At 47.4% G+C, this 13,650-nt stretch overlaps 1 protein-coding gene across 1 annotated transcript; it reads right to left on the minus strand.

Moving 5' to 3' along the window:
• Nucleotides 1-9,606: 9,606 nt before the first annotated feature.
• On the minus strand, nucleotides 9,607-13,311 carry GDF5 (growth differentiation factor 5). The gene is made up of 2 exons (XM_007193226.2): nucleotides 12,687-13,311; nucleotides 9,607-10,481 (listed from the first exon to the last, which is right to left on the minus strand). Exons 1-2 carry the CDS (start codon nucleotides 13,309-13,311, stop codon nucleotides 9,607-9,609), a joined length of 1,500 nt encoding a protein of 499 aa, XP_007193288.2.
• Nucleotides 13,312-13,650: the final 339 nt, after the last annotated feature.

Below are 13,650 nucleotides of genomic sequence, written 5' to 3' on the forward strand. Positions count from 1 at the left end.
AAAACAGTGGTGTAGCGCCCCCACACATAAGTTAGGACAAGTGGCATCACATATTAAAAAGGGGGATTTCCCGGCTTTCCTGGTGGCGCACTAGTTAAGAATCTGCCTGCCAATGCAGGAGACACGGGTTCGATCCCTAGTCCGGGAAGATCCCACATGCCATGGAGCAACTAAGCCCATGCGCCACAACTACTGAGCCTGCGCTCTAGAGCTCGTGAGCCACAACTACGGAAGCCTGTGTGCCTAGAGACCATGCTCTGCAACAAGAGAAGCCACGGCAATGAGAAGCCCGCTCACTGCAACGAAGAGTAGTCCCCGCTCTTCACAACTAGAGAAAGCCCGCGCACAGCAACAAAGACCCAATGCCGCCAAAAATAAATAAATAAATAAGTTTATTTTTAAAAAGGGGGGGGGGAACTTCCCTTCCTACAGCTACTGAGCCTGTGATCTAGAGCCCGCAAGCCACAACTACTGAGCCTGCGTGCCGCAACTACTGAAGCCCGTGCGCCTAGAGCCCGTGCTCCGCAACAAGAGAAGCCACCTCAACAAGAAGCCCGCGCACCACAACGAAGAGTAGCCCCCGCTCACCGCAACTGGAGAAAGCCCACAGGCAGCAATGAAAACCCAATACAGGGCTTCCCTGGTGGCGCAGTGGTTGAGAATCTGCCTGCCAATGCAGGGGATACAGGTTCGAGCCCTGGTCTGGGAAGATCCCACATGCCGCGGAGCAACTAGGCCCATGAGCCACAACTACTGAGCCTGCGCATCTGGAGCCTGTGCTCTGCAACAAGAGAGGCCGCGATAGTGAGAGGCCCGCGCACCGCGATGAAGAGTGGCCTCCGCTTGCCACAGTAGAGAAAGCCCTCGCACAGAAACGAAGACCCAACACAGCCAAAAATAAATAAATTAATTGATTTTTTTAAAAAATGCAGCCAAAAATAAATAAATAAATTTATTTATTTTCTTAAAAAACTACCTATCTATAAAAAAAAAGGAGAGGTAAGAGCAATATTCTTGTTAATCAGATTCAAGAAGCAAATGTGATACAAAAACTGTGCAAATTTAAGACCAAGTAAATAATTCACACAAGAGATGATGAACTAAGATGTTGGGAACAAGAGAAAAGATTGAAAAGATTGATATTTAATTTCCTTTCTGATGGCTTCTATTTTCTCTGTTAACTTGGCAGGAAAGTTTTTCTACTCAGAGGAAGGCAGATGGTATGAGATTATAGTTTAGAAGAAGGAGAAAGTTTAAAGTTTAACAAAGAATGAAAGAAAAAGGGGCCAGTGAAATATGGAGAATCTAGTTGAAGCTGGTAACTCTCCACTTTATAAATTTTAATTTATTAATTAATTTTAAATTAAAAAGTGATTTATGATTACACTGTATTTTCTAAAAATTAGCATGTTACAGATAAAGTCCCTTTTTACCATCACCTTGAATCCCAACCTTCCACCCTCTCTAAAATTGAATTTCCTTTCAGATCTTTTTTAATGCTTTCACATACATATACATTTTCCCTTAGAAAATATGTCTTTCTGGTTGGTGTAGGTTTTCTTTTTTTTCCTTTTTTTTTTAACTTAATTGACAGCATAGTTTTGTTTTATTTTGCTGCTTCCTTCTTTTTACTAGTTTCTTTTTAAAATTCTATATATGTTGTTCTATATAGATCCAGTTCATTTCCTTTTAACAGCTGTTCTATCATATGATATATATGGCATACAGTTTGTTTCTTTTTGTTGTTGTTCTTACGACCAATGTTTCCATGAACATTCTTATACACTTAAGAGCAAAAATTTTAATGGCATCAATCTATCTCTGTGATTTTTCTTCAAAATCATTAGCTAGCTTGGGATTAGCACAGGAGAGAGTTGATAGTTGGAGTCAATAAAGGATTGTTTTTCCAGGCCGTGGAATAGATGTCATCAGTGCACAGAAGGTGATGATATTGTCAAGAAAAAGATTCAAGGGCATTCCCTGGCAGTCCAGTGGTTAGGACTCGGTGCTTTCACTGCCAGGGGTCTGGGTTCAATCCCTGGTTGGGGAACTAAGATCCTGCAAGCCGTGTGGCGCAGACCAAAAAAAAAAAAAAAAGAAATGTGGGGGCTTCCCTGGTGGCACAGTGGTTGAGAATCTGCCTGCCAATGCAGGGGACACGGGTTCAAGCCCTGGTCTGGGAAGATCCCACATGCCGCGGAGCAACTAGGCCCGTGAGCCACAACTACTGAGCCTGCGCGTCTGGAGCCTGTGCTCTGCAACAAGAGAGGCCACGATAGTGAGAGGCCCGCGCACCGCGATGAAGAGTGGTCCCTGCTTGCCGCAACTGGAGAAAGCCCTCGCACAGAAACGAAGACCCAACACAGCCAAAAATAAATAAATAAAAATAAAGAATTATTTAAAAACCAAACAAAAAAAACCAAACAAAAAAAAAACTGCAACCAAAAAATTTACCTTGAATATGTGTATACTTTAAAAAAAAAAAAAAAAAGAAATGTGAATGAAATGAGAGAGTGACCCATGTAAATATCTTGGAAAAGAGCATGCTGGGCAGAGAGAACACAAGTGCAAAGGTCCCAACATGAGAGAATGCTTGGTGATTCCAAGGAAGAGAAAGGAGGTTATCATGGCCTGGAGCCAAATGAATAAGGAAGAGTATGGTAAGAGATGAGGTTGACAAGGTGGCCCTAGAGACCAGATCATGGGGGAGCTTGTTGGCCATGGTAAAGACTTTGGATCCTATTCTAAGTATGTGCTAGTGTAGCTGTAGAAAATCACTAGAAGGAAACACAAGAAACTGGCAATAGTGGTTATGGCGGTTGATTCTGAAGAAGAGGGCTGAGAGACTAGGAGGTTAAGTCTGGAAAGGAGACATATTTTTTTCACTATATATCCTTTTGCGTTGTTTGGAGTTTGTACCGTATCTATATAATTACCTTTAAAATGGAAAGAAAAGGGAATTCCCTGGTAGTCCAATGGTTAGGGCTCTGAGCTTCCACTGCCAGGGGCCCAGGTTTGATCCCTGGTCAGTGAACTAAGATCTTGCAAGCAGCACAGTGTGGCTGAAAAAATAATAATAATAAAATTAAATTAAATTAAAAGAAAAATATCCATATCATTCTCAAAACCTTATTCTGAAAAAAAAATTTACTCATTGGTTTTATGGAAAATACAAAGAAGTAGAACTTGGTCCCTGCCCTCAGGCATATTACAGTTGTGGAGGTATAATACATATTCACAAAAATTTTAAAAGACAATGCAAAAGAATGAAGTTGGACTCCTATTTCACACCATATGGACAATTAACTCAAAATGGATCATAGATCCAAATATAAGAGCTAAACTATAAAGCTCTTAGAAGAAAACATAAGAGTAAATCTTTGTGACCTTGTTTTAGGCAAAGCCTTCTTAGATAAAACATCCAAAGTACAAATAACAAAAGAAAAAAACAGATAAATTGGACTACATAAAAATTTAAACTTTTATGTTGCAAAAGATACCATAAAGAAAGTGAAAAGGTATAGAATGGGAGAAAATATTTGTAAATCACATATCTGATAAGGGACTTGTATCCAGAATATCCAAAGAAGTCTACAACTCAGTAATAAAAAAATAAACACCCAGTCAAAAATGGGCAAAGTATTTGAATAGACATCTCTCCAAAGAAGATATACAAATGGTCAAGAAGCCAATGAAAAGATGATCAACATTATTAGTCATTAGGGAAACACACACACACACACACACACACACACACACACATACTCACAATGAGATACCACTTCACATGCCCACTAGACGGCTATAATCAAGTAGACACGCAATACAAAGTGCTGACAAGGATGTGGAAAAACTGGATCCCTCATACATTGATGTATGTATGATGTTTGGAAAACAGTCGGTTGTTCCTAAAAATGATAAACATAGAGTTACCATATGGCCCAGTGATTCCATTCCTAGGTATATATTTAAGAGAAATTAAAACATATGCCCACACAAAAAACTGTATATGGTTGTTCATCACAACATTATTCATAATAGCCAAAAACAACCTAAATATCCTTCAACTGATGAAATGGATAAATAAAATGTGATATATCCAGAAAATAGATTATTTCTCAGCAATAACAAGGAATGAACTACTGATACACTACAATATGTCTGACCCTTGAAAACATTATGCTAAACGAAAGAAGTCAATCGCAAAAGGCTACATACTATATGAGTATGATTCCATTTCTATGAAGAGTCCAGCCGCCCATTCCCATGGCCAATTCCTGAACCTCATCACCAGAATTGTTTTAATTACTTTAATTTATGCCATTCTGGGTTCTCACCGTCCTTTTTTTTTTTTTTTGGCCACACCATGCGGCTTGCAGGATCTTAGTTCCCTGACCAGGGATCGAACCTGTGCCCCGTGCAGTGGAAGCACGGAGCCCTAACCACGGGACAGCCAGGGAGTTCCCTCAACATCCTACTCTTTAAGTGTCCATTCATTCCTAGTACACTTGTCATTTCTACCCCATTGAGACCTCCAGGCTTTTTATCTCTTCTCTTTACACAGTAGTCTGTCAACCCTCTCATCTCTCTCCTTCTATCTAGCTCAGATCATACAGTCTGTCACTTTAATTGCTTATCTCTTGCAATATAACTCCCTTGCTCAAATGTCTTTCTATCCCGGTCCCCCACCTGGAGAGACACCATGCCTGCATCTAGGTTATTGAGTACTATCAGAGAAAATGATGCAAGGAACATATTGGTACCATCAAATATGGATACCAACCTTTATTACGCTCAACTCTGCCCCCCTTCTCCAAAACTACTGTTTATAACTGTATTAGATTCCTAGGACTTCCATAACAACAACAACAACAAAAAATAAGCCAGGTGGCGTAAAACAATCGAAATGTATTGTCTCACAGTTCTGGAGATAAGTCCAAAATCAAGCTGTTGACAAGGATCACGCTCTATCTGAAGGCTCTAGGGGAGGAGGATCTTTCCTTGTCTCTTCCTAGCTTCTGGTCTTTGCCAGGAATCCTTGCTGTTTCTTGGTTTTTTTAACTCCAACCTCTGCCTCTGTCATCACATGTACTTCTCCTTTTGTGCCTATCTCTGTGTCTCTTCTCATCTTATAAGGACTCCACTCATACTGGATTAGAGCCCACCCTGATGACCTTATCTTAACTTGATTACATCTGTGAAGATCCTTTCTCCAGATAAGGTTATATTCATAGGTTAGGGGCAGGGGGGTTGGACTTTAACATATTTTTTTGAGGGACACAATTCAACCCATTAACAGGAACCTGTTCCACGTTCCTTGACTCTGACCCCTTCTTACTGTCTCTGAACAGATAGCCTCACCTCCTGCTTCACAGAGAAAAAAGAAATTAGAAGCCATCAGAAGGCAACTCAACTTCCCACCACCAAACTAACAAACCTGCTTGTATAGCGTGCATGTATCCTTTCTTCTTTATATCATTTCAATGGAAGAACTGCCGTTTTTCTTAGTTAAAGCTAATCTTGTAAGAGTTCTTCAAACTTGACGTGTCCAAAACTGACCTCATCATCTTCCTCTCAAAATCTGTCCTCCTTCTGTGTTCTCTCTTTTCATTGTTGTTGAATGGCACACAGTCCGCCCAGTTGCTCAAGCAAAAAACCACAGGATTCACCCTTGACTCTGCTTCTCCCTTATTCTCTCCATCCCAACACTCCCCAAGTCCTGCTAAGAGAGCAGAACCACAGTTTCTTTGGGTTTGTACAGTACATGTCTATTAATAAAGCCCACACTTGTATTTGCACTTAGGCACCCACATTATATTCAGTTGATTCTACTGAGTTCACAGCTACCTACAACACTCTCTCTTTCCCATCTGAAGTTGTGAAATCACACTTCATATCTTGTACTTGTATGGTTGGTTTCATGCATTCTGATGACTTTCCCCCCTGTTTTATTTCATATCCTTTGATTCAGTCTACTATCTTACCATCTTAGCATCCTTTGGGATCTTTATTTTCTCTTTCATTCATGCATGGAACTTGAAGGCATGATCATTGCAAGATAAGAGACTTCATGTAAAGTGCTAAGCACAGTACCTGGTACATAATAAGCCCTTAATAAACATTGTAGCTTTTATTATCACCCCAACATTCGGAACAGTATTGGGCCATAGAAGACCCTCAATAAATATTTACTGGTTAATAAATGAATAGATGGATCAAAGATGGATGGAATGAATGAATATCCTCTTTCCTGCATCCCAGGTCCATTAAATTTGATATTATTATCCCTCTTTTACAGTTAGAGAAACTAGAGAGGTTAAATAACTTGCTCAAAGTCACTCAGCTGGAAAGTGGTGGAACTAGAACTGGAACCCAGATCTGCTTGACTCCTAAGCATATATGACTATTCTGCTTGACTCTGCTTCCTCACATTATATTCCGATCAAAAGAACTAATTGTGAAGTCAGAGGTTTCCCAAGGTTGTGTGTTCCAAGCCCTAGAAAAGCTGATTCTCCAGCTTGTGGCCCTGGGACACGGGGATGTGGAAGAGGCCAAGAGGTGGCATCAGAGCTTTGGGGGCCTCACTTCTTTCCTCTGCTATGGGCCTCCCATTTTCCCTGCCCTAAACTCTATGCTTAGCTATCTCTCCCTAGGAACTAACAATATTCTGTGTCCCCAAGGAGATACTTTAAGACCAGGGCGCCAAGCCCCAGGAAGATAATTCTACTACTTGCCAAGACTGGGGTCAGTGGAATTGGGGGTCCAGAAAAGTGGCAAGAGTGGTACAAAGAATACAGAGACCTGCAGGAGAACTGCAGTTACCTCTCTGGATTGTTAGCTTCTCATCTGTAAAAACAGGGGAGCAGAGGGTAATATTCCTTGCCCTGCCTGCTTCACAAGACTGTTTGAGGCACAATAATGATAACAGCTAACATTTGTTGAGTGCCACCTCTGTGCAAGCTACTGTGCTGAGTGTCTTTCGTAACCTCACAGTTAGCCTTATGAAATAGGTACATCGTTTACCCTTCCCCCTCCCCTTTTTTTTTCACAAATGAGGAAATCAAGGTTCATAGAATTAGGCGACTTGCCCAAGGCCTCTAACTCTAAGTGACAAATCTTGAAATTTGAAACTGGGCTGCCTTTTGAGCCCAGCAGAGCTGTGAGATCACAGCTGAGAGAGTGTTTGTGAACTCTAAAGAACGATATAAGCCTTGAACCCTTTGGCGCGAGAATGCCCTGTACAAGTATGCAGCCTGTTATGATTGGGACTGGAGGTGGGTGCCTGGTGGGAATAATTTTCCAAGGAGGCAGTTGAACAGATCAGATGGTTAGGATGGAAGGGCTGTTCCCACCCACAATGATCTGATTGGCTCCCCATAGTCTGGGTGGGAAATGGGGGCAGGTACAGAGTCTGAGTGGTTCTCTTGCGAAAGAGTGTTCCAGGACAGGTGGAGGGGGGAGAGGAAGCGCCTAGGATATCAAGCTGGAGCCACAACGTTCAATTCAATGCCTGGGCCTCAGCAGGAAGAGCACCGTGGCTGAGAGTCCTTGAAGCTCTCTGATAGGGATAAGGCAGGGAGAGCTCCAATCTGTCAGACTTTCCAAGAAACTAGGGACGTACAGCCCAGGAAATCAGTGCGTGTAGGAGCCCGCCCCACCTGTGACCCCTTGGTCCCCTGCCTCTCTGCCCCTGGGTCTCCAGCCACCCTGCTCCTACGCTGCTCTCCCTGTGTCCACAGCCCACTGCTTGGCCTCCCCGGGCACCTCCCTTCCAGGCTCACTCTCCTCTCACATACACCAGAACTCTGTCTGCCGTGCAGCTCCTTTGTTTACTTCCAGAGCTTGTGGGCCTGCCCCCAGCCAAACACAACGAAACTCGGCCAGGGAGGGCTAGGCTCCAGGCTCAGGCTGGCCCCTCAGGGACAGGGAATGGCCTCCAAGCCAGGGAGGTAGCTCGAAGGTATGCTGCCCCCCACCCTGGGCTCTTGCTTCAGGTCCTGACAACCCAGGTTTCAGGCCTAGAGGGAAGAAACACAGGATCTGCCCACAGCTGGGCAAGAATCCTTACTGTTGAAACAGCTTTGGCTAGGAGCCCTGGGAATCGAAGACCCAGCTGGAGAGAGGTGGGGGAAATTTTGAGGCCCCCTGGGTGGGAAGTTGAGGCTTAGGCTCTCTTCTGCTGGTTCTCCCTTTCTTCAGCCAGGCAGAACCTGGTCCTGAGCCCTTGGAACAAGGACTCAGGTGCCCAAATTTCCCTACCAGAAGGCTGTATTCCCCTCCCAAGAGTTCATGCCTCGCTCTTCCCCATAGGTTCTAGTGGAAAAGGGAAGTGGGCATTTAGTCTGGGCCAAGCCCCAAGCAGGAATGTGTCTGACATTGGTCCGTCTAAGGTCAGTAAGGTCAGTGGGGAGGTTACTAATGTATAATGTATAATTACGTATTTATATACGGTATACTATAAAGGGGAGGAGCTCCAGTTGTTTCTAGAGCTGGGGTGAAGGGGTGGAATGTGTGCCGAACTGGAGGGTAGCAGGTAAGATGAGATCACAGGTAAGATCATGTGAGGAACAGTGGTCAGTGACAGAAAAGAGATGCCCCAATAGGGGAAGAGGAGATCATGGCAGCCCACGTTCCCCAGTGAGAGGTGGAGGGCCCTTTAAATGGTGACCAGTTGATTCTGTGCGTATGATATGGGGATGAGAGGGGACAGAGCAGACACTGGTGAATGAAGTGGGGATGACTTTAGAGGAAATGAAACCCCCAATTTCCCTCCCATTTAAGGGATCCATTTTGGAGACAACAAGCTTGACTAAGGAATGTCAAAAAGGAAACCTAACTCTGTTGCTAGGCCTCAGCGGAATAGATGGAGCTCTGGAAGAAAACCAGGAATGGGGTTAGAGGTAGCACTGGCCCTGCTCAGCCTGTGCTCTCTGTCCCATTCTGCTTCAGGCAGCCCGCCTCCCCTCTCTGGGTCGGTCTTTCTTTGAAGGGTCACTGGGTCCCCTGGGGTAAATAAGAAATCTGCCACAGTTTTAGGCATGGTTTTGTTTTTTATCTCATCAATGTACATTTTAATCTAACAGTCTAAGAGCCTCACACTCCTCACCCCTGCCCAAACCCGCTCCCCCTCTTTCCCACCCCTGCCCAATCAGCATCCACCTGCCCCGGGGGCAGAAAGTCACCAAGCACAATGGTGATTCAAGGAGGAGGTGGCACCTGTGCCTCTCCCAAGGAGAGCCCTCCCTGGAGAGTCCAGAGGTCGAGAAGGTCCAGGTAAGGAGAGGTGGCGGGCTGAGTCTCAATGGAAAACAAGGTCTCCTGGGTCTCAGTCCCATTCAGAGTCTGTCTCCCTGGGCCTGTCCCTGCCAGTCAGAGCAGCAGAAGGGCAGAAATCCTCAGACAGGGGGACTTGTGGATAGAAAGAGACCTTCAGCCCAGTTCCCACTCCGAGAGCGAACAAGGCTGTTCAAATCCCCTTTCACGCAGGCTGTGTAGATGCTCCTGGCTGTAGCTTCCCGACCCCTCTGTGATTCCAGGAGTGCGTGGAGGGGCTCTTGTGACCAGCATCCTGGGATGTACCACCCAGGAAGACAGAGGCCAGTGCTGCTACCTGCAGCCACAAGACTCCACGACCATGTCCTCGTACTGCTTATAGACCACGTTGTTGGCGGAGTCAATGAAGAGGATGCTGATGGGACTCAGCCGCGTGGGCACACAGCAGGTGGGTGGCGTGGACTCGGGGTCCATGGAGTTCATCAGGGTCTGGATGACTGCATGGTTCGTGGGCTCCAGGTGGGAGCGCAGGGGGAACTCGCATAGCCCCTCACAGTGGAAGGCCTCGTACTCCAGGGGCGCGATAATCCAGTCGTCCCAGCCCATGTCCTTGAAGTTGACATGCAGCGCCTTCCGACTGCAGCGGGCCTTGGGGTTCTTGCTGGGCCGCTTGCCCTGACGCGTGGCCAGTGGGGCCCGCCTCTTTCGCCGCTGGCTGAACAGGTACTCGTACACGGTCTTATCATCTTGGCCAGAGCGGGCCTTAATCTCATTAAAGAACAGGTCCCGTTTCTTGGTGCGGCCAAACACCAGGAACAGGGCCTTCTCATGGACCTGCCGGGCAGCCCGGTCAAAGCCCAGGCCACGGAGGTCCACGGCCCGGCCCCGTTCCCAGGCCTCCAGCTCCAGGCACAGCTGGGCCGAGTTCTTAAAGTTTCGGAAGAGCTTCCAGATGTCGAACACCTCCCAGCCAGATCCATCCAGGCCTGGCACGGAACGCACATCCAGCAAGGCTGCCGGCTGTCGGCCGCTGGGGCAGCTGGACAGCTTCAGCTGGGCAGCTCGCCCACTGCCGGGGGCCACTGGCTTAGCTGTGTCCGAGGGCTTCTTCCGCAAGATCCGCAGCTCAGCCCCTAGTAGCCCATCCTTCTCCAGGGCGCTAATGTCAAACACGTACCTCTGCTTCCTGACCGCAGGACCTCGGTCATCTAGAGAGAACACCCATAAGTCATTCCCTGCAACCTCACCAGGGGAGCTGGTCACCTCAAGGCCTCAGGGAAGGACCACAGCTCTTCTTCCCTCGAGAGAACATTATTTAAGCTCTTCCCCACTCTGACAGAGGCCAAGACCCAAATCACTGGGAGCCTTTTTCAAAATAAGGGAGCTTCCTACACAGTCAACCAAGTAGGGTTGTTGATCTGTAGATATGGCTGTAGCTGATTTGAGTGATTCTGGGTGTTTGTGTCAATGAGATGCACAGCAGAGGTCCATCAGCCTTAGAACTGCCTTCTACCTGCCCCTCTCCCATCTGTTATCCAATATGATTTCTCTTTGGTAAGATAGGTGGAACGGGCATTATAATGACCCCTGTTTTTCCAGGGGAGGAACCTGAGGCTCAGAGAAGTTAGTAACTTGCTCATGGTCACCCATCTGGGAAAAAGTAGAGCTGGAACTCCAGCCTAGAACTTTTTACACCGGATCCTGAGCTGCTTCTACTATACCATGCCTTAAAGAAGATCTTAGTGTTCTTGTTTTACGGATGAGGGACAGAGACGGGGAGTGACTTGCCTAAAGTCACACAGCAAGTTAACAAAAAAGCCGGTCTACAATCCAATTTTCCTGACTTCCCAGTCTAATGATTTTGTTTGTATGTTTCTTACCCTGCTGGGTACGTGAATGTGTGTGTGTGTGAATGACAGTTGGTGTGTGTGTGTATGTATGATTGGGTTCACATGTGAGTATGAAAAGTAATGCATATGTGAGTGACATGTTATATGTAAGTATGATTGGGCTTGTGTGAATATTTGAAGGATATGTATGTATATGTGTCTGTATATATGTAAGAAGATTCCTTGTATATATGTAAGGTGTGTGTGCACGTGTGTACGTGTGTGTGTGATTCATCATGTACGTATAAATATAAGGCTGTGTGTGTGTATAAGAAGCTCAGTAGTATGTCCGAATCAGCACGCCCTCCTTCCTAAATACCAATTTGCCATTGGGAAACATTCATAATATTGCTCTAGAAGGTGACTAATTAGGCCTTTAAACTCCCCATCTCCCCCCTCCAAGCTCCCTTAGAGCTGGGGGGCACAGGGACTTATTTTATGATTCCCCAAGGGGTCACAGCTTGCTCTGGCTGGGCAGGCAGCCAGGCCACCTCCCCCAACCTCAGCCAGACCTGCTGCCTCTGCGCCTCCCCCCGCCCTCTGTCGTTCCCCCACTGGCCAGCTCTAATGAGGAACCTCTTCCTCTCTCTGACCCTTCCCCCACCCTGCCAGCCAAAGTCCCAAGACTCCCAGAACCAGAACGTATGAGCTGCCAGCAACTCTAGCAATCAGGTCCACCTCCCTCTTCACACTTATGGAGAAACTGAGGCCCTAAGAGGGGAAGGGACTTGCTGAGATCACACAGCAAGTTGAGAGGAAAAGCCAAGACAGAGATGTGGGTGGGCAGAGGGAGAAGTGAGGGGAGCAGATCATCTCCTGGGTTCATGATAAAAATGATGTGTGTTTAGGACAGGACAAAAAGTTTTCATATTTGAAGGGCTCTCAGAAATCACCCAATCCAACCTCCATAGGGTTGTACTGATGGGGAAACTGAGATCCCAAAGGGAGAAGGGGCTTTCCCAAGGTCACACGGTGAGTTAGACCCTAGGTCTGTTGTCCACCCTGCCCCACCTCGTATATCTAGAGGTTGTTCCAGAACTCCAGTATGCCTCATTTACTGTCGTCACCTATCCTGTCCCCTCTGACCCCCAGCCCGAAGGCAAAGTGGGAGAACCATGGGTATCTGAGATTAATTTCTCTCTCTGCCATCTGAGAAAACCTACAACCCCCTGCAGCCTGGAAAGTCTGGCCAATTCACATAAGCACAGAGCATGGCCTGGTAATCAAGAGTCTTAGAGTCTGGTCCCCAAATCTGCCACCAACAGGCAGGTCTTGTCTCCTTCCCAGGCTTCAGTAACCCCCTCTGCACCTTGCAGGAATGGCACTTGGTGATCCCCAGGTGCCCTCCAGCTCTGACATGCCAGCAGCCTGGGACCTGGAGTGTATGAGGCAAGTCCCAGACACCACCCAGGCCAGATGCACACACCGTCTCCCACCAGTGCAGTGGCGGGGCTCTGAGAGCCCTCTCCATGCATGCAGATGCCCCTCCCTCTGAGCCGTGCCCCTGCCACCCCGCCCCCTCACCTTGCCCTTTGTCAATAAAGCTGGTGATGGTGTTGGCCAGGCCAGCCTCCAACTTCACGCTGCTGTTGCCTCCCTTTCTGTCAGCCTCGGACAGCGTCCTGTACAGCGAGAGCATGTATTCGTGGGGCGTGATGGGGGGCGGGCGGAATGGCTCCTTGGGCTCTCGAGGGGACCCAGGCTCCCTGGCCTTCTTCAGCAGGAAGGGGCTGGGGACAGATCCTGCCTTTGGTGGTGCCTTACCCCCAGGAAGGTGTCCTTTTGGGGTCACAGTCCGCGTTGCAGCCTGCCTTGTCTGGGGAGGGTGTCCTGGCTTGGGTTCAGGGCCACCCGATCTGGGGGGCAGCTTTTTGGATTCATCCTTCTTGGGCTGTGTCAGGGCTCCTGTCTGCCCGGTGCCCCCCTTTGCCCTGGCATTGGTGGCCCCCCCACCGTAGCTGTGACCCCCCGGCCTGAAGATGTTCTGGGCCAGAGGGGGCCTCTCCTTGGCTTCTGCTTTGGCCAATCCTGGCCTGGCCCCCTGGGGTCTCTGGCCCAAGTCAGGGGCACCCAACACAGTGCAGATGAATTCCAGGTCCAGCCAAGCCAGGTGCCAAAGCAAGAAAGTGAGGACTTTGGGGAGTCTCATCCTCTGGCCAGCCGCTGAATGACACCAAAGAGAACAGTGGCAGCAGCGGAGGTGCCTCTGGTTTGGCAGGAAAAACCATGAAAAGAGTGGACCCTCAAAAGCAGCGGCAGCAGCAGTAGCAGCAGAAGGAAAGGCTTTCTCCTCAGTCTGAGGCTCTTGAAGTCTGCCGGGTGTGTGTTTGTATCCAGTCCCATAGTGGAAATGCTCTCGTATCCAGACGTGCACCGTCTCCAGTCAGCAGCTGAAAATAACTCGTTCTTGAAAGGAGAAAGCCAACCGCCCCCTTTCTCCTGTACAACTGACTGAGGGCTTGAAGGAGGCTTGTATAAGGCTGAGGGA

This window comes from Balaenoptera acutorostrata, chromosome 15 (genome assembly GCF_949987535.1).
Source record: "Balaenoptera acutorostrata chromosome 15, mBalAcu1.1, whole genome shotgun sequence".
Taxonomy (NCBI): domain Eukaryota; kingdom Metazoa; phylum Chordata; class Mammalia; order Artiodactyla; family Balaenopteridae; genus Balaenoptera; species Balaenoptera acutorostrata.

Coding starts and splice junctions, on each gene's coding strand:
- GDF5 (XM_007193226.2), bottom strand. CDS start 13,311: ATGAGACTCCCCAAAGTCCTCACTTTCTTGCTTTGGCACCTGGCTTGG. Junction 10,482..12,686: donor CTTTATTGACAAAGGGCAAG/GTGAGGGGGCGG, acceptor TGTTCTCTCTAG/ATGACCGAGGTCCTGCGGTC.